This window comes from Takifugu rubripes, chromosome 1 (assembly GCF_901000725.2).
Source record: "Takifugu rubripes chromosome 1, fTakRub1.2, whole genome shotgun sequence".
Taxonomy (NCBI): domain Eukaryota; kingdom Metazoa; phylum Chordata; class Actinopteri; order Tetraodontiformes; family Tetraodontidae; genus Takifugu; species Takifugu rubripes.
In genome coordinates this window covers 22,542,564-22,566,166 of record NC_042285.1, presented here as the reverse complement: position 1 = coordinate 22,566,166, position 23,603 = coordinate 22,542,564, and the positions used below count along the sequence as shown (strand labels likewise).

Sequence of the window (23,603 nt, the reverse complement as noted above, 5' to 3'; positions counted from 1 at the left end):
TTCTTAATTCCAATCCACAAGCGGAGTCGCCTGATTTAAAACCAGGACGCATCTGCTCAATGTTATACCGTATTTCCATGAGCCCACCTTTGATACATTGCAGTGTCAGGGCTGATGCAAAAGCAAAGACCTCAACTGCTCACTGCACTATCTGCACTATCATTTCTTTTTGGCTCCCCAGTTTGTAGAACCCGTCCAGCATATTTTCTTTTTAATCCTGTTGATACACCTAGCTGTCAGTTATTGATTCAATTACACAGCGACTCACTCTGACTTTTCTCATATGGCCTGAAATTCAACAAGGACTCCCTAAGCTGGCCGTGATTATTCTGCCTTTGCCATCTAAAGGCAGCTGTAGTTATAGTCAGTTCTTGAAACAACACAGGTTTTGGCATGAAGAGTGGGGATGTGGAGCACAGTGACGCCCGCGAGGGTGTCTGTGTCTCTGTCTGGGGCTTGTGTCCACTGAGCTTCTCTGTTTTGAAAGGAGGCCAAAACCGATCCTGGCTTTATTCCCACAGGACAGACCCCCCCCCACCACCACACACACACACACACACCACCACCAGAACTCACAGTGTACGTGTGTTACAGCATGTATAAATACTCTTGCAGGCACGCCCGTTTCATTGGTGAAGAATAGATATGAAATCCTCTGTAAGATGCAATGTTGCTGGCATATGCAGCTATAAACAGCTACTTTGTCTGCATGTGGTTTCAACCACGATTCATCCTGGCACAGTTTCTGTGTGCACTCCAAGGGGGGTCTACAGCAACCCCCCCCCCCCCCCCCCCCTCCCCCCCTCCCTCCCTCCCCAGCAACTCATCTAGAATTCAGCCATTACTTTTCTCATCTTGTGTATTTGTATTTACAGTAAATTCGCATCAACTGTGTGACACGTGCTGCACTGACATGAGCGGGTGCAACAAGCTCCATGTAAAACCCACACAGTCACTAATGTATAGTCTATACACGACCTTTCAGCTTTTGTTTTGGGTCACGGTTTAGTGCTTCTTTTCCAGCGGAGCCTCGGAGTGAGGTGAACATAGTTTCAAAGCCTTCAATTAATTCAGCATTGACACAGACAGAAAGTAGTACATTCATCACAATCAGAGCAGAAACCTTAGAACCGATGCCCGGCCGTGGAGTGAAAGGTGAACTCGAGAGTAGACGGCGCATTTAATAATGGAGCATTTAAGATGGCACAGACTCAGATTAAGTGTCAACAAACGCAGCTAAGTAGAGTTTTAGAAGGTGGAGAGGTGGGTCTGTGCTGTGGTTAAAGAATGCAAGTGTGTTTACTTTCATTTCTATTAGATTTATCAAACAAGGAGGCTTTAAATCTGGAGAGATGATTGATGGCATCATGTGTCATTTCTGTGCATTAGGATGTAACAGATGTTACATTAGCCAAGCAATTAGTGTTAAAATAAACCAGGATAGTAAAAGAAATTCTAGTACAGTGTGTCGCCACAGGGGTCCTACAGTATTTTCATGATTATTATTTGTTGTGCAAAATCAGCCAACTGCTGCCATAGCAACAGAGTGAGAACATGTAGTTTCATGGAAAATGTATCACTAATAACTGCGACGAGTTTAAAGGGGCTTTTAAAATTATCTTATGTCGAAGCAGAAACATTTCAGCCATCTGAAAGTTGGCGTTGCCATTAAGAATGGCATTTAATTAAGGAACCCATGCTGGTTTATCTCCTGTTACATGCCTCAAAGTGAGCCTGACCTTGGATGAAAAAAAAACGCTAACAGCCACAAGCTTTTGTCAGTTTGAGCCAAGTCCATTTCATCCCTGATGAAAAGAGCTTTCAGGATCATATCAGAGTGATAGCACCCTTGCCGGTTCATATTTTCTGAACTGCAAGACACATTTTCAACACGTTGCAATGGCGCAGGCAAACTGCTGCCAACATTTGGGAGGCTGCGTCTCAATGTCTTGCTGTAACTTCCGGCTAATATCAATGTGGTGACAGCAAAATCTGCATTTTTGAATTAGATCTTTGTTGAGAGTTTCTGATTTGGTCTGGCTCATTCCGCAAAGAGATCCACTGAAAGGCACAGGAACTTACTCTGGAGTCAAACCAAAGACCAGTAACATCTGCTGTAACTCATTCTCTCCAGTTTTTATTGAAATATGCATAATTATTTACCCAGGAAGGTGCGTCTACAGACGTAAACACAACTACACCATTTTTCCTGGAACTGGATTCAATGAAAATCTAAATAAATAAATGCTGCCAGGGGAAATGTGTTGTGTATTAAAAAGCAAAAATGTTTACGTTACCTGGAAGTACGCTCATCAAAACATGGGTCATCCTGCAGCCTTGGGTTCACAGGACAGTGTCATGGGATGGAATGCAAATTGATCACTTTCATGTGGGGAAAAGTTCTGCACAATTGTCATGCAATTTACAGATTTATGTTTAAATGACCAGGAAATAAAAACAGAACTTAATCATAAGACTAGTACAAGTACAGACAGACAAATAGTGGCACATTTAGCAGTTCGGATTTTTGTGTTGGACGGGCTTCATTAGATGACAAAGATCCTCTCAGTCTAGATAGAATCTATCTAGATTTGATGGGTAGATCACGTCCAGAACGAAAAGTAGAGCAGTTCCTGCAGTTGTCCATTAGGTGGCAGTGTAACCGCAGTCTTCAGAGGAAAACGCTCTTAAACCAATTTATTTGCTCAGGAAAATAAAACCACCAAAAGAATGAGGATAACCAGTGCCTTCAGTTTTTAGATATTAGTTTCCTACAGAAGATAAGACCAACAGTGAAAATCGCTCCTTCACTCGACCTGGAATTTCCCTCTTAAACCCAGCCACATATTTTGTTATAATAAAAAAGATATTACCAGTCATGTAGACCATATTGTGTCCATTAATAAAGGTTTGAACTGTAAACAATAATCAACAGAATTTCCACTAAGTTTTTTAATTAATTTTCACAAGTATCGATATATTCAGTTTAACTTAATAAAAACTAATTGGTACAAAATGCTCATTTTCTTTATTGGCATACATATTTTAGTTCCCTTCTAAACAAACTACATTTCTAATTACACCCTCGACGCCCAGCAAAGAAGAACACTAATGATCCTGAAAACAAATACATTATTAATTTAGTAGAATTAATTTTACCATCGAACAGGCTCAACTTACAATCGATCCCAGCAGTCACTTCAAAAGGCCTAAGGAGCTTTAAGTATTGCATGAAACCCATTTTAATAAAAAAGCACATTTATTTACTATCATTTTTAATGAAGGACTCAGCTTACAGGAATTACAATAAGTCCAATCAGTAATAAATTCCAATAAGTCTGAAGACACAGTGATGGCAAAACTGTCTGAAAAAACCTGCATTTTCCAATGGTTTACTTCACTTACAGCTCCAGACTGATCATCAGTCTCGGGTTCAGGTGAAGATGCTGTTATTGATTTAAGTAATATTTTTCAGACTGTGCTGATGAGGAGGATGGTTGACTGAGACTGTGACTGCATGAAAAAAGAAAAACTTTAACTTGTAGCGTGTGTGTGTGTGTGTGTGTGTGTGTGTGTGTGTGTGTGTGTGTGTGTGTATGTGTGTGTGCAGCAGAATATAAAAACGTAGACAAAACTGAAAACAAATTCACAAAACGGTTGTTAATATGAGGGCTCTGTCTTTTACTTTGAAATAATCACCGGAAGTAATATTGATCGCTTCTCTTCGTAATTGGACTGATTAAAATCATTAAACGAGTTTGGTTAATCCGTGACTGACCGTCGACCAAGATGACAGATAAGACTGAACTCAACCTAACTGGAGCCAAAGAAAACAAATGCGTCTGGCTGGTAAAGGTTCGTCAGAAATAAATGATTCAGTCGTTCTTAATGACATTAAGCGCATCGCAGTTGTTGATTTGAGCGTGTTTATCGGCTCGACCCCCCCCCCGCCACGTTTTAGGTGTCGCTTCTCAGGAACATCAGCTTGTAGCGTTGTTGTTGTTTGGTTTGTCAGGTAATGATCTTCAAAATGTTCATCAGTTTGACATCAAATCCCGCCTGTCAACAGGTGCCCAGGTATTTATCTCAGCAATGGGAGAGGGCCTCGGATAAAGGAGAAGTAGGAACGATTAGCATTGCAAAGTAAGTTCCTTCAGACATCTTACCACGCCTTCATCGTTAAACGTCTCCTATGATTTATCCCCTTTAATCTGTTCACAGGAAACAAGGCAAACCAGAGGTGAGAGGCTGCATGATCCAGTGTATCTGTGTTTGGGTAAATGTTCACTTCTGGCCATGCTTGTGTTCACCAAATTGGCAGCATTTTATAATGGGCGAGGTGGTTCGCAGCCTTGGTGCTGACAGAAAGTTTGAAGTACCGATGGCTTTGTCTACATCTCCTCCCGTCGCAAAGAATTTGAACCTTCTGTTTGTTTTGTTGCACAGTGAGCCATCAGAAACACTGCGTCCAAAACAAGAAACGAATCCACGTGAATCTTAATTCAGATTCAGTGTGGAAATATAGAAATGGCCCTTTAACTGATGAACAGACATAAATCAGATTAACATGAAATTTGAACCGTGTCTGGTTCCACATCCAACATACAGCTGCTATCTCATGCCAAAGACTGAATATATAAAGTAATGCAAGAATATGCTTGGAGCCTTACTGTATCCTGGATACCAGCATTGCAACAGGGTTTGAGTCTACTTTGTTACAGTCATCATGACCATGAGAAACGATTTTAGGTTTGGGGTCTTGTGTTGAGAGGTGCTGTCTAATTTCCATGTGGAGTTTGCTCACAGCAGTGAGTAATGCTCCGTGCACCACATTTTAACCCTGTAGCTGCAGACAACAGGTGCACACACACGCAAATAGACCACACAACAGTGTTCCACAGCTCCACAGCTCCAAAAGGTGCAGCATACAGATTTGTTTCCAGCCCAGTTCCCAGCGCTCTCCGGGGACATTATCTGCAACTCATAAAAAAAACCCAAACACTTTACTCTGAGCTGGGAGGCAGCTCCACTTGTAGAGCAACAAAAGTGGCTTTAATGCTGAGGGGTTGAGGGGCTGAAGTCACTCATGAGAGCGTTAATGTTCAAACTGTTCAGAGTGTCTGCATGCGTGTCCATCGAGGGCGACTGTTTCCCTGCCCGTTTTTGGGACTCTCCGTGTTTTCAGAGTAAAGGCAGACCTGCTCTCATGAGCTGCGCATACAGCGTGTTGACATAAACGTACCATTGACATGCCTTCCAGGTTTATTCGTAATGATAATGCATACCAATGGCCTAGTGCAGTATATAAGTTGTTGTAACGGCTACTATTTTTTCCTGAAATCTAAGGTGATGTGAGCTGAAGTGGTGATGTAACTTACCTTGTTAGCTACCGGTTTCTATCATTATTATTCTGACTGCGTTCAGCACAAATGTGGGATGTTTCCTCTCCATGTGGGATGCAGGATAAGGTAAAAATGTCATGTAATAATGCCTCTTAAAGTGGGATAACCAGCCCCCGGACCTCTAAGGTGGGCTGCTCCACTCACACGGTCACTCAGTTTCCATCCAGAAATCAATAATAATCATGTTGTTTTGGATCAGAGAGTTGTCACTAACCCCTGAATCGGCCGCGTGTCGTAGGTCTCTTTCCGACTGAGCGAGGATCTAACCTCCCTGGGTGCCGCCGGTGAGAAGGATGCGTCACCTCAGGTCCCGCGGGATCACCCCTTCGGTATGCACGCCGTGGGAGGGCAGACCCTGCTCACCTACAGCCAGAGCAGCACGGGTCAGTGTCAGGCTGTTTCTTTGCTTTATTTCTGAAACATTTGATGGCGGGGGGGGGGGGGGGGGACATGGGTCAAACTGAGTGGATCTGACAGGGTGTGATTGACCCTCTGGCAGCGCATGTTATGAGCAGATAAAGGGCTTTATCCTCAGTCAGATCCCCTCTAACAATAAGAGAACATGGCCCTGTACTTGCACCATGTTAGGAAGTATTGATGCATTTATGAGCCTCATTAATGGGCTGAATAATTCGACATGTAATGCACAGATTCCCCCAGGTGAGATGATTCCAGCTCGATGAGGGCGTCTACAGTTTCTTCTAGCAAAGCTTCAGTGTGTTCAGATACGGTGCCAGGCGGGATGTGTCACGCCAGGGTCTGCATCAAACCCAGAGTGTAAATATAACTACACTGTGGGTGTTTCTCCCAATATTTCCATTTACAAATTAGTTTTTTTAAACACCTCAAAATGAAGGAGATGCATTTTAACTAGGAGTGAAACGGAAGAATACTCACTGAAAAATATCTTTTTGACTGCACAGGATTTTCCACTCTCTCGTTTCTGCTTCTTAGTGCATCCAAATGTTTACAGTCTCCTTTTATGAAAAGCTTTCATCAGTTTAGCTGCTATATTTTCTAAATTGTCAAGGCCATAGCTTTGAATCTTCAAATCTAGTGCTGTGGTGTCCACTGGCGAGTGCGTCCTTGGATAATTTCATAGTCAAGGACCCATGATAGACGTTCTTCCACAAAGGTTCTGTAGTTGTATTGATTTAAAATCGGAGAAACAACCTGGACGAGCAGGAAAACACCGCTGTGTTCCGCTCATTAGGCAGATAAGCAGAGTTAAAGAGGATGCAGACAAACCTTGGAGCCATTAATAATCATAATCATTTCTCATCCCACTGAAGCCAGACGGTTGTGGTGTGGACATTCAGAACCATTCAGACATCACTAATTCCCATCACGATACGATTGTTGAGTGCATTCCTACTAAAACATTTGTTGGTAAACAATTAGAGAAAGAAATTATTAGTTCAGATTGTGGTCTTTAGCGGCCATGCTTGTCAACAAAGATGATTTTTCTCTTCCTCTTCTAGTTACAAGGTTTATTCTATCACCACCCTCAGGCTCTTTAGATTCACCCACACTTGAATGTGCATTAATTCCTCCTACATACATGTGATAAATGGATTTTTATGCCTCCTTTGAATTTTTTTTTCCCAGTTACCCTCTGTCTTTTTTATTGCCAGCTACACTTAAAGATGATCCATATTTATTTGGCACTGGTGTAGAAACCAGCCTGTACAATACGCTTGTTGGAGATTGTCCAAACCTGGCATTGGCGTGCAAACCTTTTGTTCGGCTTGACACAACTTGCTTGAACGTGAAAGCGCGATTGAAACAACATGTAGGCTAATGTCCACTGAGATGTGGTGCTGTGGTCTCTATTTACCTGACCGACGCTCAGCTCCACCCCCACTCACCCACACGAAGGTGTATTGTATGACACCGGTCTCCCACTCAGCTTCCCAGTCTTGCTTTTTAAACACGCACGCGCTTTCCAGCAACGCTCCATTTGCACTTGTTTGATCTGCACTCGTAGTCTCTCGCTTCTTTTTCCTCACATCTACTGAACTGTTTTGCGATAGTTAACGCCTCAGAGGAGAGCAGGGAAAAGTTGTAAGTGAGAAATTTAGTTCTGGTTTATCTCTTTTTAGTTGCTTTATCGCCACAAACGATGCACGATGGGGTCTGGTATCATCCCAGGAGGAGTGTATGAGATGTTCAGTGTTTTCTGATGGTTTAGCTCTCCCACTCTGAGCTCCGCACTCAAAAACAGATGGGCTGAGTGTAAAAAGTATTTTTCTACTTTAATTTGATCATTAATACCATTAAAAAAAATGTCAGCAGATCAGCATCTTTGACCACTGAAAACTGGCTCAAATATGAAATCACTTACAAAATTACTCTAAATACAGCAGATGGAATTTAAAAATTAATAAGTCGGAACGCAATTTAACAGAAATTGCTCGTTAAATGCGTAGAGGATTATTATTTCGTGGTTGAGGAAATCGCAAGAATTTAGCCCTGCTTAACAGCTCGACTCCATCCAGCCAAACATCCTTGTAATTCAAACATTTCAACCTGCTTTATTCATTCCATCACCTCTCTCATAGAAATATTCAATGAGACAATAACAGGGAGGTTGCTAATGGTAACCGTCATTCATTGATACATACATGAATGGTGTCTGACATGGCTTTTGTACTGTATGGTTGCTAGCTAAGTGTTCCCTCATTATTTCCCGCTCTCGTTGTTCTTCTTTGTTCTGGCAAGAACCAGGTATTGATTAAGGGGTTGCTAAGCAACAGGCCTAGTTGGCACGGAAGTGCGGAGGGGAGAAGAGGAGATGTAATATACTGCTCTGTTTCAGTATGACTCTCCTCCAGCCGCCTGTAAAGCTCTTATTAAAACTTTTAAAGCAGCCCAAACAATAGTGCAAGTTTCACTTCTTTGGCCCTTTTTAAGCGTATTCATTTCAGATGTGTCTAAGAATTGTTCAACATTGCTCAGTTCACCATGTAAGAGAACACAACTGTAATTATAGAGCTGTGTAAAACCCCTACTACATGCTAATTTAGCGCACTGAAACAAACCAGGAAAGAGAATCTTTCTCATCCTTTGACATCTGATGCTTTCATTTTGTATTTGTTTCATGTGCACTGGGTTGCTTGTCAGGGAAGAGGCCTAATATCACTCTAACAAACTGTGTGTGCAGTTTCGGAACGGATGAAATAGTTGGCACCCTGATGTTGGCCTTTAAAATGGCTGCGTTGTTGAATCCGGAATGTTGTAGGTGTTTTACTGAGGGAGTGCGTTTGGCTTGGCTTTGTAGGTCCATTCCAAAAGTGTGGCTCATAAATTGCCAAGGGTCTAAAGAGGGATGTCTCTTGACTGGATGCCTCTTGAACAGCATGACTTTGTAGCCGGAGGACAGACGCAGCACTTGGCTTGGAGGGCTTTATCCAACTCCATTCACAGGGTGGCCCACAAGCAGGATTGAACTGGTGAGGCTCAGTGCTACTGGGAGAGAATGCTGGAAATGAAGCATTAAATCCTCAGCTGCTTCTAGGCCAAACATTAAACTGCTTTCCTGGAGTTTTATAATGAGAATTTAGGTTGTGTCTTGCCTAAATTAGTCCAACGGGAGACCTATTTACTGTAGAGCTGCAGCAACAGCTGTGAACTCTTGTGTTTCCATTGTTGTCTAATTAGTCCCCAGCAAAATCATTCCATTTACAAATGTATGCTTTCATATTTTCTATGTATTTTTAAAGGCTGAAAAGTGAAGTTAACTTTGTAGCCTGTGTTCTATCCATATAAACTGATATGGCTGTATTTTTACTTGATACCGCACCTATAAAGGTATCCATAATGGAAATGTTTCCTCTTGTGTCCCTTGTAATAAATCAAGGTCAATATAATTTCAAAAGCTCTATAATATCAGCGTTAATAGAGATTTGGCCAACACATCTGATTATATTACTAAAACGACTGACTAGGTTTGACAGAAATCCAGCGAGATGGTGGTACTAGACTCCCAGTTAGTTAATGGGAAATCACAGGGGGGTTCAAACGGATTGATTCCTGCCACACCTTCACCATGGAGACGGATCATTGAAAGCAGGGAGACCACCAAGCAGCAGTGACTCCCGTGAAGGAAAAACAGGGGTTAGCTGAGCTTCAGGCTCTGAGACTGGCTGCCCGCCTCCTCTAGCAGTCAAAACCAGAGTGTCCAGAAATCCTGACTGACCCTGCCCACGCAGACTCAGAGTTCAGCCAAACGTGCATCCTCCAGATACCGACTTAAAGGAGCCCAAGATTTCAGTTATTCTTTTGCCTTTTTTTATTGGTGCAGAAACGGTAAATGGGCCAAATTATTTTGGCATTAATTCTACTAACCGGCTACACAAAACAGGTTCATCTATGCCCTGTTGTGGTTACATGCTGGAGTCGTTCTCTGCCTTGTTATTCGCAGTGAGGTTTCAGCAAGGGGCTGGCAGCATACCCGAGGTTCTTTTTTTCTCTTTATACGATAGCATCGCACAGTTTTCCACAGCGTGCATCTCTAATCCTACCCCACTCCGAAGGCGATCTATCAGATTGGAATATGTTGCCTGCGAGAGTGACTCAAACAGCGACCTCATTGTCCCGTCGGAGGCACTTTGTGGCGGTTTGAGCTTCTGTGTTACCAGCAGGGAAATGAAATGCATAGCAAACAAACAGCTGGTGTTGCACTGCGCCTCTAACGGTCACACCCACAGCCAGCGATGTGTCGCCTGATATTTACGATATTCCCTCTTTGTGTTCCTTATAAATTCTCAAGCTTTCTTTTAAAAGCTGTTGGAGGAAATGAGAAGTCAGACCTTCATAATCACAGCTTGGGTTCTCTCTGCTTTCCATGATCAGATCAGGCTTTAGAAGAAGGCTTTATTTGTCTTTCTACAAAGAAACAGTAATAGCAGTAACACCATGTATTAATGATGTGAAAGCATTTGGCCAATCTTCATGCAATTGCTGTCGTTCACAGGCGGTTCCCAAATTTCGGTCTCTCAAGCCCTTCCCTGTGGCGGCGCCACGGCTTTACTTGCATATCCCAGCAGGTCACTGGTCTCTGGAGCCATTTTCCTCGCTGCTCTCCAGCACTCGGAGCATATTTTCCCCTCGTAGGTCCTTCGATAGCGGAAAGCTTCACACATCTGTTGCCTGTAGTTGCGATGAAACGTGCACCTGATTCACTGTGAGTCAAGGCCAGCTATTCTTCTCCGAGCTGCCGCTTTGCTTTTTCCTAAGGTGGAATGAAAAAGTGTTGGCCAACAAAAGTTTGCGCTCTCATTTCTGTTTTTGGCTGCAGGAAATGGGAGATTTTGCCCGAACTTTGCTGAGGTGTAATGCTGAGTTGTACCTCTGCCAGCAGGTTATTAAAAAGCTGAAAAGGTCAAAGAAAATCATGTGAAAAAAAATAGCCTCTTCAGGGGGTGTTTTTCATCACTTTGTACTTATATTTGAGTGGAACAATTGCGCTAATGACTGAGGGTAAGAAAGGGTCAAGGTTTACACATATGGGATGAGAGGACTGTAAATATTGATGAATGCTGCAGCGATTTCATTAAATGAAGCCTCAGCAGGTATTTTTTTCCTTCTTAATTTAACATCAATGAGCTCAGCTGGAAGTGGGGGTTTCAGAGAGAAATGAAAGTTAGCGTTTGTCTTTCCCTCTTGTCGGTGAACATCGACGGATGCAGGAAACGCCGGGAATATTGTTGCATCAGATGTCAGATGATTGGATTATAGCGCTCTCGGTGGATGTTGTTGTCTGCATTATAGTTGCTCCAAGGAAATGTTTTTTTTTTCCGCGGTTTTACTCAGAAAAAGTTTTTTTTTCTCAGTCTTCTTAGCAAAAACAGCCTCTCACCCACCCTTAGTCTGGCTCTAACTGAGGAGCGCACAGTCGAAATTGGAGCACAGCTATAAATGTCGATCTCTGCTTCGTACCCTGAAGGCAAACCTTTGCACAGCCAAATGGAGAAAGGAAAACCTGAATGGAAACACAAACTGGCGCGCCGTATGATTAATCCAGTAAGACTCTGCAGTTTCTTCCTCACAGAATACTGAACAGAATTTGCACATTCTTAAATGTCTTGTGTAAAAGTGCATGTGAGAAGCCAAATAAATATGAAAATATCCTGCGTCCGCCCTTAACTGTACGTTGACACGCCGTCTTGGATATCTTCTATATATACCGTTTCCCCTGCGAGATGGTTGCGAGCCCTGTAGGAAGCCATGTTGTTTGGCCTGGGAGGCAGAGCGCAACCAGAACTCCCACATCTAGAACACAGTGTTTTACCCCTGTGCCTCAGTTCCCATATTTTTAGGTGAAACAAAAATACTTTTAATCTCCTTAAAGGCACTGTGATCCTTTTTTTAGTGACTGAGATTGAAGGCAAACTGCACTTTTATTCGAAGAGACGTGGGTTTTAGTGAGGATGATAAAAATGCTTTTATTGCTGCTAGGTTTTGTTTTCCTGTTGCCTCGGTGCAGTTTGGGAACAATCGGTTAACTCAAAAACTAAAAACTACACAATAGGAGGGATTAACGGCACTAAAGAACAAAATTTAAGCCCCAATTTTGCTGTCAACCTGTGGATGACCCTGCACCAGTAACGCTTCGCATCTTGTCTGGTTAAACCGATACGCAGTTAAAATTTCCTGTTAGGTTTGACCTATTTCAAAGCAAGAATAGATGTTTCAATAAGTGTTCAACATCCATATACTCACAACCCTGTGAGAGAGCGCATGAGCCATGATCACAAAAGAATTTCCTCTGAGAATCCGCAGCAGGATTTATTTTAAAAATTTGTGTCAACAGGGATGCGTCATGGTTTTCGAATATTCCCTTTTTTTTTTTTTTTTTTACACAACCTTGAATAAGAAGCATTTATATGCCCGGAGACTCCAGCCTGTCAGCACCTCTGCTCTTTTCGGGCCGGGGGAGGTCCTGTTAATCCTGTTATACAGGACAACAAGGAGCGGAAGGACTCAGGGCTGTAATGTTGATCGTATTTGTTCATCTGATTATTAAAACCTCGAATGGACACGATGCACTGGCTGTCATGAACATGTTCTGTTCTGTTTGGGGGGGTGTTGAGAAGGTTCCCCCCACTTTCTGTGCAGCCACCACTTTCTCTCCCCTCTCTCTTTCTCTTTCCCTCCAATCTCTTCTGTTATTTAAGTTGACTAAAATATTTACTGCCCATTAATTTGCTTTGATGACAGCAGTTACTTAGTTGCTATTTGGTCATTCTTCTATGGTTTTCTATGCCTCAAATTGGCCCATTTTGAGTTATAAAAGTGATGTTGTTCTTTTGTACCTGCAATGTAAAAAAAAACACCTCTGTTTAATTGAAATGTGCCCCCACCCCTCAGCATCTATGTCTCATCTTTTTGTGTGACTGAAAAATGGCTGCTATTCTCACTTTTGAGCGGAGAGTTGAAGTGGAAGGCTGCTAACCTTCCCCATTCTCTTCATCTTCATCCTCCTCTTCCTCACATTGTCCCTCCTCCCCTGTCTCTTTTTATTGCCTCTCCCGGTTCGCTTAAAAATATAATATATATAATGAAAAATCAGATATGTGAGTCATTTTTCAGGCTGAGCAGCCCCAGAGTAATGGTGTGTGTGTGTGTCTGTGTGTGTGTGTGTGTGTGTGTGTGTGAGTGAAAGCAGCATGAGAGTGAATGATGTAGGAGTTCAGTTTGCCTGGCAACAGGTGAAAAGACAGAGATGAGCTGATAACAGTAATATGATTGAAACTATAGACTTGCGGCCGTTAAAATCTCTCCTTGTCGCCTGAACCTCTCCCTCCGATGAGGTTCTGCTCGGCTCACAAGTAAAATCAGTGGCTGCCATGAAAAATGCACGGCGCTAATATGCAGTTCGGAGAGGTCTGATGTTGCAGCGATGTTGTCCTAGGCGAGGTCAATGAGTTAAGCCCTTGAAAGTGATCGTATCTGTTGCGAGTTACGCGTGCGTCGCTGCTGAGTGGGACGACCGTGAGAAGCAGCTCGTGTCAGAGGTGGACGTGGACACACGAGTCGCGCTGGAAACGGCGGCAGCTGGCGCAGCGACTCCTGCCGCTGCTGCGTACGGCTCCAGTCACCTTGGAGGTGGGAGCACGTTTAGAGGTACAGAGAGGTTTTTGATTGATGTCTTCTGTAAATAAAAAGGTAGTCAAGGCAACGGTTTTTCAGAGCTTTTCCACTGGCACTTTGCTGCGCGTCTGTACAGAAGAATTATGATTTAATTGCGCAATCTTCAGTCACCACCGAAGCCTTTTCGTCCGTAATTGCAGCCGTCACCCTTCAGACTCCGTTAAACTCCCTCTTTTATGATAAAACGGTCCCCGCGAAAAAGATGGATGATAGTAGACGGACGCTAACACCAGATAAAGTGCAGCACGTGGAAGTGGCACATGTCTGACGCGGGTCCATCTTGCTGCCATCTGGCGGGATTCAAAGGTTGTCAGGAAGTGGGTCGGGTCAAGTGAGTCATGTCACGGTCAATTTAGCCACACGGTTTGTGTGGCTGCTGCTGCTTTCGTGATCCCGGTACTCTCCCAGGTTTCATCCGCTCCATTTGGCAACGGCGATGACGTCTCGTCTCTCCGCACGTCTGCGTGGCCGTCGCCACCAGGAACACCGAGTTATAGAGTGACTGCTCTTTTGGAAGGTCAAGTGCAGGAACAAAACCAGCAAGAGGCAGACGGAACAGTGCACATAATCCACATCTCCTGTTCCTGCTGCTAGTTCTATGGCTGGTTAGTCAGATCAGTAATCTGATCAATCATGAATCTATCAATATATGCACATCCCATAGTGGCAGTGATATTTGGCCCCATGGTTGGTTTTTATTTACTACAGGTTCGTTTCCTTTTTCAGTATTTTTAGAGGCCTTATATGTTTGCACATTGGAGGCTTCTGCAGGTTGTTGTTGGCAGTGAGCCTGGATAACTGAGGGTAAGGTAGCATAAAAACGAACACTAAACAAGGCCTGTTACACAATTATTAAATGGTATTAAGGTAAATAAAGCTGGGGGGGGGGGTTAAAAATCTTAGAGATGGCCCACTGTGTCACATGAAGAAAACTGAGAACTTCAGTCAAACATACAAAACATTTTAGTTGCTATTTTAAATGTCATCTCTCCAAAGTTATTGACTTTATAATGACGGCTCCTGCCAGTGTGTTGGAATCTGCAGAGCCACTGTCACCAGGTCAGATACCAGCAGAATGTTGGCAGGGAAACGACGCTCCCTCGGCTGCCGTTGCTGCGCACGTTGACCCGGACCGACCCGCCTCGCTGAAGACATGCGTCGCTCAGATGAATTCCCAGTTTGATAAATAATGTTGATTTATGACTAATTAGGCCCAAGTCAGAAAATGTTTCAGGTTTTGCTGCTCCCTCTCTGGTCGTACCTTTTTAACCCAATATTTAGTCACACCTTTTGATTCAGATGTTGCCTTTGAGCGTATTATACGATTCCAATTCTATAGTCCCAGGTATGGTTACACTGGAAATAAAGCCTGATGTATAAACAACAACAAACAAATGTGAGGACGAGTGTAACAGAATTATTACATTGCCAGACAAATGTTCAGTGGGTGTTCGCGACTGACCAGAAGATTCTGGAACGCAAACACTGACAGTTGCTCGTCTAAAGCGCCGTGCTGATAAGTTAGCGTACGTGTGGCTCAGATTGAATGGTTGCTCCTATAGATGTGTTTGGTTGTGCATGTGACACGGTGGCTAAAGATATTGTTCAACGTGTTTCAGGGTCACTTTTTATTTGTAAAATAATCACATTCAATAAAGAAAATTGGCATTGTTGTGGCACTGGCTTCACAGGGGCTCACAACACTAATAAACACACCACTCACAGGATTAAGTGCGCATGCATCGTGCTAAATTCAAAGCCCTTACAATAATCACAGTTCTTTGCACTTAAAGTCATCATGTTGTTATGATCCCGGTAACACTGTGATGAGTCCAAACTGATCGGGATTGTTTGCTCACAACAAAATGCACACTTTTTTTTTTTTTAGACCGAGGCTAATAAAGACAAGCTATTGAACCAACTACACACAGCACACGCAGTGTATTGCCACAGACACACACTCGCACACACCCAAACACACACACAGGCTATAGTAAAAGCTGAATGGCACAGCAGGGTACCACAGCTGGATTTTGTAGGCTTTTGCAGCTGTGGACAAAACAGCAGAACTGGACTGTTTAGAGAGAAAAATCCACTGTTGGTGCTGAGAGTTGATTCCTTTTTTTTTCTTTTTCACGTTACAGAACGGTGTGTTCTGCACGTTATCTAAACAAAAAAAACATCGAGACGTTGTAAGTGACAAGTTGGCCTGGTTGGTTTAAATCGGCGTGGCTGCGGACAAGGTGTGTTTGAATAAATACTGTTAAATTGCAAAGTCTCACCTCGACCTCGGAACATAATTCAGAATTTTTACGCCGGCCTTGTGTGTAAGACTCAAACCCACCCGTTCTTCCACATAATGACACATTTTTAGCTGAGCTGATGTTACAAGATCTTCAAGCCAAAGTCTTACATTAGTGGAGAATAAAGGCGCCCCTGTTCTTGTCGTCCCCCCTCCTCCTCCTCTGGCTCCAGCCTACTTGATGAAGTGCAGGGCCTCGGCTGCCACCACCGAGCCTTTGCTGCTGTCGAGGCTGGTGACCATCTTAAAGCCGGATCTCAGTGCTAGCATCACCGTCTCTAGTTTCAGACAGTCAAGCGTGCACAGGAACGTGCTGTCCTCCTTCAGCACCAGACGTGAGCCCGGCTCTGATTTGATGAAATGTCGGAACTGGATCACATTGGAGGACACCTCGAATTCTTCTGGGAAGCCGTCCAGGCGGCTCTTGGATATCTGCACAAGGCGGGCTTTGACCTTATCGAGGAAGACGGGGTCGCTGCAGTAGACTTTGAGGCCTTGGGACCTCTCGTGACTATCCGTCATCTCCAGGAAGGCCGTCTCCCTCTGGGCCGCCCTCAGGCTTTCCCACTCCGCCACAGCTTCCACCAGTTCACTCAGACGGTAAAAATCGGCCTCGCGTCGCAGCAGCCCTGCCTCCCGGAAGTCATCGGGCAGCTGGAGCTCACCGGTTCTGAGGTAGTTGAGCACGTGGCGAAAAACCGGCCCGTCTCTGTCGATAAACGGGTTGCCCATGGAGTCGGTGTGCTGCACCGGCTTCTTCCCATTGGCCAGCTCTTCCAGAAAGGAACCCTGGTGCTTTGCGAGGGTGGTCCGGTGCGCTGTGTACAGGAAGCCTCCAACGTTAATCGTAATTGTGCCGGAAGAAGGCTTCTTAAAACTCTTGCTGGGCTGCAGCAGGTCTGGGTTGATGTGCCTCAGTTCACTTTCCATCCTTCCAAGGTTCCATTCCATTGTCCGGACGCCCCTTTCCAGCCTTGACCCAGCCTCCGCAGACCTGGTGCCTCTCTGCTGTACAAACAAAGAGACTCTTTCTCTCCTTTCGTGCTGCAGCTATGTCAAGCTGAGCTACCGCTGACAGAATTTAAAGGTCTCGTCAGCCGCGGTATGAAGAGTTTTAGAGTGTCTGATGTGGATGGGAAATGTTGTCTGGCAGAGCAGCGAGTGTGAAGTGGAAGCTGAAAACTGTCGGGCTTTCTGTGCCGCTCGATGTCCCTCCTCTCTCTCTCTCTCTCTCTCTCTCTCTCTCTCTCTCTCTCTCTCTCTCTCTCTCTCTCTCTCTCTCTCCTCTCTCTCTCTCTCTCTCTCCTCTCTCTCTTCCTCTCTCTCTCTTCCGTTGACAGCGGCGTGCAGCGAGGAGAGAGGGAGAGAGAAGGCAGAAACAGAATAAACACTCAGTCATCTTGCTCTTTTACACCTTTTTTATATGATAATTAAGAAAATACTAACACTAGCCAGAAATTAAACACACACGCACCAGATGGAGGGGGTTGCTAGCACAATTCTTGCAGCGAGAATCTCCTTGTTTGTGCGAGTCTGAACATGAAACTCCCTTTTGCAGCCGAATCCATCTGTGTCCGCAGCCCTACATGTGACATGGAATCTGTTTAAAGATCACTGAAGCTGCACTCTTATTCCAACTAATCTGATTATGGCACGCTTCTCAGATTCAGAGGGGAAAATACTGAATAAATACAGGTGAGCCGGAGGTGTGGAGATGTTTTAACAGAGGCCTCGTTCTCTATCGGAGCTGACATTTGGAGTTATAGCGCCGCTGTCTCTCCACATGTATAATTCAGACATTGAAGTAGTGATTTTCTCAAACATGCTGGTGTTTCCAGCTATGGCTGTGTGAATGCGTCAGCGCGGCTTTAATGTGGAATCTCGGCTTCAAGCTTGAGCCGAGTCTGCAGAGACGACATCGGCCTAAAGAAAATAGGAATTTAAAGATTGTTTTTAAAGTGCTTTTGTTCAACAGGTTTTTCTTGGTGTCCTCGAGCCGGGTCTGCAGATAGAAGCGAGCTGATCGACAGCGCCCCAGAACTGATGTGAGGGTTTTAAAAAGCCTGCGTGGGTTCCGGAAACACGTGCGCTCGTGTTTCTGGAGGTGATCCAGCACTGATGGCTCCCTCCATCCACGCAGCATCACCTAATCATAAGTGATTAGCAGCGTCGTCATCAACGGCAGTCAATTGGAATTGCAAACGAGGCCAAGATGCAGCAGAGGGGATTGTGGGAGGTTTGACCTGTTTTTTTTAGCCTCCGCTTGTTGATTAAAACAGGCTCATCGGGGCCACTTATCTTCAAAATGAGCCAAAACTGTTTCTCAGGGCAGCTGGATCTCACTTAACAGAGGACCTTTTAGTTAAAAGTTGGAGTCAAGTTAAAAATTTAGCTTGAACAGACTCCCCGTCCCCCTGAAATGTCTGAATTATTCATACAGCTGTTCTAAGAGCTTGTGGTGTAACATGGAGTCGGTGACTGCTGTGAGGGTGGCATGGCAACCACTTAAAATAGGGTCTTGTGTGAGCTCAGAGCTGTCAGTCATCCTGCTTTATCCATTATCCATCCATCGGTCGATGTGCTGGAGATTCACGCGACACATCGGGCGGATTAATACTGGATTTTATTTTTACACACTGTAATTATACAAATAACTGTGTTTCAGTGGAGCACTGCTGTTACACGGGAAGAATAATGCCGAATTATCGGGCTGAAATTAAACGAATTTCTAAACTTAAATCTAACGTTGTCGTCTGAGAAGGCGTTAGGTTAGTTGAATAGACTGTCTACACTCCTAGGTGAGTGTAGCTCCTTAGAACAGCCTATAGTTCAGATATAAGCATTTTAACCCACCAAACCATCAGCGGCGCCATGTGGACGCTGGTCACCTGTGTCCTGTGCACAGATGGCACAGTGGAAAATCACCTCAGAGTTGATTAAAGGGACCATTACAGGTTCTAAATGAGGAAGCCTCTGGGCTTGGAAGATAAACTCTAATGGAAAATTACATTTGGAGATTTGATCGGTGACGTCACCCTCGATCTGCAGCCGCTTCCGTGTTGTCATGTGACTGAACGTGTGCCTGTGAAGAGGGGGAGAAGAATGAATTTGCTTCCATTTCTGAGGCTGCAGTTGTGCGCTTGTCATGAAAACGCCGCAGCAGCTCCCACATTTGGTTCAGAATAGCTTAACTCGCATCCCGAAACCAGGTCAATAAAATTCTTAATCCTGTTTATGACGTGTGAAGATAAAGACTAAACTCAGCTGGTTTTAGCTGGAATGAATAAATCTTAATTGACTATTTATGCTGCAGTGGGAGGGTTCACCAGCATCTATGCTTTTTATAGCATCCATATGATTAACCCTTATGGGCCGGGACCTTTTTTTCCATATCAAGGCACTGGGTCTCCTGCTGTGTAGCATTTTTGATTTTCATGCCTGACGCCGTGTCGTCAGTGTTGCCTAGTTACTTCTGTGATGGTTTATGGAAAGGTGAACCATTATGATTGGTTGCTAATCCCTGTTTGAGTGGGTGGAGATATACTGCCTGCTGGTGGGAAGACTTTGGTAGTATAGATTAACGTTCCTTGTTGGGACATTAATAAACATTATGACACAGTAATCCAACTGGTGAACTCTCTTCACCTCGCACGATTATGCGGCTCCAGTCTGATCAGGTGGAAGAAGCCAGAGCATTCGGTATGAATGGAGAACATAAAGAGAACCGGTTCTGTGTCTGTCGCTAACGCTCTTTAGCTTGTCAGTGGTATCTCTCTTGCAACAACCCCGGATTCCATTTTTAAATACAAACTGAGACCGTTGGAAATTTCTCTTATCAAACTTCCGTCACGTCAGGAAGTGTTTATCACTCATTTTTCACCACAGTTTTTCCACCGGGCACTGAAATTTCAGGAGGAAAACAAGCGGCAGTCAGAGCTCAGCCGGGATCTTTGTTTCCGAAGGAGATTCTGAGCGAGGGACGGAGGAGCGAGGGTCACGCGCGCGTAAACAGAAACACGGGCAAAGGGTGATTCAGGTGGTGAGGAAATATGAGAGGACTTGAAGGTTCTGAAGACCTTGGGCAGAAAACTCTTCAGGTGAGATGTTGTAGGGAAGCAGGATTTATTTTCTGAATTTATTCTCACCAGCCCAGCGAGCCAACGTGCGCTGGGCTTGTGGCTGTGTTGCGGTGCTGGTGGTCAGAGCTGGGAGGGAGAGGGCCTCGGAGCAGACGGGGAGGTGGATGAGAGACCTCCTCACGCTTAATCTGCCTCTGCCGCTACATTTACGCACCTTCCACATCATCTCCTGAACGTCAGATTCCATCTTCAACCACCCGGAACACCGTCCTCGGTTCGCAGACGTGATGTTTACCTCGCGTACGAATCCGCCTCACAGAGGAGCCGTGCACGCCGCGCTGATTGTGCTCGCCTACGTGCATCTGGATGTCTGCAAGATGGCGGGCACCAGTCCTTATCTTCACGGTCTTGACCCAGCAGCAGGAAGGTCGGTCTCGGATATTCTAGCCGTCAAGATCACACGTGCACGCCTGCTTCTGGTGTGTGGGCGTTTTTTACTCCCCAGCCACTAAATGGGCATAATTGCCTCCATTTGTTGGAGAGGAAGAGATCAACGCGTGTCCGTCGCTCAAGAGGGAAGATGGACTCCTGATGTGACGACATGTGATGTCAGGAGGCATGTTACTATGGTTACTATGGTTACTATGGCTTTTGCACCTGCACTTGTTCAGCTTTGGTTAATGCTGAGTATATTGGCGTTTTAAAGAGAAGCCTGCTGACATTTTTAGACACGTTGGCTACTAATTGCGGTTAAGAGGGGAAAAAAATGGAAGTTGAAGTTTGCCCTGTATGAATGGAGCTTAAGAGGAACAACCGGCTGTCTCTCGGATAATTAACTACCACTTTGGTGATTTTACACGAGCTCTTGCCATCGTATCTTTTTAGATTGTTTTTCTCTGCTCGCCAAAGTGGTGGGTGTGAAATGTAGCTCTTTCTCAGACCTTTTAATGTATCCACAACACAAACAAAGCCAAATTTCACAACAACGCACAATGAGCCAAATGTTGCCAATAGGACGCCAACGCGCACCAACTGGACTCCATTTCCTGCACAATTCCAATTTTTCAACCGGGGGAAAAAAAAAAGGCAAACAAGGAAGCTGTTTATAGGACGGGTGCAGAACAAGGAGTCTCCAGGGAGGAAAAGGTGGAGGGTCTGGACTCTAAATGGCTGCTGAAAGCTCCTTATAAGATTAAAACGTCCTCCTTCCTTTACAAAATCACCAAAAAACAATTACAGTTTGAAATCTGGCAGTTGATTTATGGGAGGTAAGAAAATATTTTGTTGGCAGTCAGTTAAGTCACACTTTTTTGGCATTTATTGAAACCAAAATTTGGCCTTGTGTGTTGTCACGTCTAAATGAGCCTTAATCGTGATGCTGACTCATTGTCTTTCCTGTAGATGCTCTCAGTCTGGAGGGGACGGTGGTGCACAGGGCCGAATGCACGCCGGTCGTCAACGACAACTACATGAAGCTGAAGAAGTAAGTAAACGTTGAGTGCGCTGGCCACGCAGGCATCCTGTCGCAGGCAGCTTTTTGTTTCAGGTGTTTTCCAAAACGGCTGCCGTGTTTATTTGTTTCACCTTTGGGACACAGAAATCCTTTTGAGTGATGTAAACAAAATGTGAAGAGTACACAAAACACTCGAATCCATGCTGCCCTTTGAGATGCGTTTTTCCCTCTATCGTCGGAATCTCTTTTTCCACAGCTAGTTAGTGGAGGGTATTGCTATAGCAACCGCATCACAGTGGCAGAGGCACCGCCGCGATAGAAATAAAGGCAAACGCAACCACGGCAGTTGGCCGCGGCGTGTGCGAGGCCGTCTGCGCGACAGCCGCGGCATCATTAAGAGCCGCCGCAGCGGCGACAGCGACTGGCACAAGAGCGTCACCTTCCTGCGACCTTTCCCGATGCCACTCATCGTTTAACAGGTTGAGCTCGGTCCAGTCGCGCACGGTTTCCACCCCGACAGGGAAGCGCTGCGCCGCTGTTGCGTAATCGCCCAGTTGGATGACAGCTGACAAATGTCCCTGCATCATGGCAGACTTGGTGATGCACCGGTCCAGACCTTTTTACGCTTCCTCAGAAAATTTATCACATAACTGGCAAGTTTTGTTGGACATACTCGAGCTGAGACTTGTGGTTTTGTCCTTGTTAGTCAGAGGAAAATGGAGAAATCTCATCTTTCTTTAATACGATGATTTGGTTTTGTGTCAGAATGCAGATTAAAGAGTGCACCAAGTGTCCACGTCTGTCGCAGCAGCTGGAGAGAGCCATCACTACCGTTTTCAAGCCCGTGGCCAACCACGATTTCAACGTGGGGAAGAAGCGAACGGATCAATTGTGTATCCTGTCGGTCGGTGTTTGCTGCGCACGGTGTTAATGTTCTGTCTGATTTCAAGATTGTGTACGAGAAGAAAAAGAAGTCGGAGGGGAAGATGGTGAGGGCGGAGCGTCAGGTGGTGCTGGACATGCTCTTCTCCGCCTTTGAAAAGCACCAGTATTACAACATTAAGGAGCTGGTGGACATCACCAAGCAACCCGTGGTGAGCAGCCTGCACGCGCACGAACAAACACAAACCAGCGGGAATGTTCACTAAATGACCAAAAACACACCTGCCCACCTCATCCCGTTAAATGTGAACAATTCGCCCACCACCTGACGATCGCACCGTCTTTCCGTGGCCGAAAAATTGCACCGGCGTGCTTGTGCGCGCACACTATCACGGTGAATCAATACAGCACAGTGGATTTGTTCCAGCTGAGGGAGCGGAGCGATGTGTAGGTGCTGATGAGACCTTGAGGTCCTCCTCTCCCTCTGATTACATCTGATTACATAACCACTGGCTGAGTAGGAGTCAAACGCCGCAATACACTCCACACCATCACTTCTCTCCTAAAGCACTTGGCTAACACTCAAATTAACTGAACTAAAGTAACAGAAATGTCCATTATAAGCCTTGAAAAACATCAGGGTTATTAATCACAAATCGGCCGCCCAATTTCAGCTCAACAGCGACACCTGCTGGCGCAAAGTGGGTCTGCGCTTATTCAGCGGTTAGTCACGGTGACGCGCGGGGGGGGGGGGGGGGCTCCAGCCCCGAGGGAGGAAACTCGAGTTCCGCTTTAAATAGATTGTTTTTATTCCGGTAATGAGTTTTTAGCCAACTTGTGGGTGAAATGAATTGTGGGAGAATATGTAACAGTACTCTTGTGTTTCAGAACATGTCCTACTCATCTTAACCTAAAATGGTGCATCACTGAATTTCAATTTCCAGACCTACCTGAAGGAAATCCTCAAGGAAATTGGAACTTACAACAACAAAGGACCTCACAAAAGCACCTGGGAACTGAAGCCCGAGTACAGACACTACCAGACAGCCGAGGGTACATGAGGCTTCGCCTGAGATCAGCTGTGCAGGGGGGGGGGTTCTTTTCAATGGATACGCCTCAAAGATGCAGTTTTCTAGGTTATATTACAATTTTAAGCATCAACTGTGCTTCTGCTAACTTCTGCAAAGCTTCTTGTATGCAACAACCAGTTTTCTTCCCTCTGAAGTGTCCAGAAAGTTTTGAAGCAGGTAAAAAGCATTGCTGCTGATGTCCATGTCTGCAACACCTTATGGCACAATAAAGGAAATCCTAATGGCAAAAAAACGACTTAT

The 23,603-nt window shown here is 44.9% G+C and overlaps 2 protein-coding genes across 3 annotated transcripts; one reads left to right on the top strand and one right to left on the bottom strand.

Annotated features, from left to right (window-relative positions):
* Nucleotides 1-3,697: 3,697 nt before the first annotated feature.
* Nucleotides 3,698-23,598, top strand: LOC101077836 (general transcription factor IIF subunit 2-like). 2 transcript variants are annotated; one of them, XM_011611370.2, is made up of 8 exons: nt 3,698-3,855; nt 4,070-4,143; nt 4,222-4,240; nt 5,641-5,731; nt 21,339-21,420; nt 22,156-22,255; nt 22,341-22,484; nt 23,217-23,598. In XM_011611370.2, exons 1-8 carry the CDS (start codon nt 3,790-3,792, stop codon nt 23,331-23,333), a joined length of 693 nt encoding a protein of 230 aa, XP_011609672.1. In that variant the 5' UTR covers nt 3,698-3,789; the 3' UTR covers nt 23,334-23,598. The 2 variants fall into 2 exon arrangements, with proteins under 2 accessions (XP_011609672.1, XP_011609670.1); XM_011611368.2 differs by having other exon boundaries at nt 3,699-3,855; nt 5,641-5,785.
* kctd4 (potassium channel tetramerization domain containing 4) lies at nt 15,219-17,055 on the bottom strand. The gene has a single exon (XM_011611361.2). The coding sequence runs from the start codon at nt 16,807-16,809 to the stop codon at nt 16,033-16,035; it is 777 nt and encodes a 258-aa protein (XP_011609663.1). The 5' UTR covers nt 16,810-17,055; the 3' UTR covers nt 15,219-16,032.
* Nucleotides 23,599-23,603: the final 5 nt, after the last annotated feature.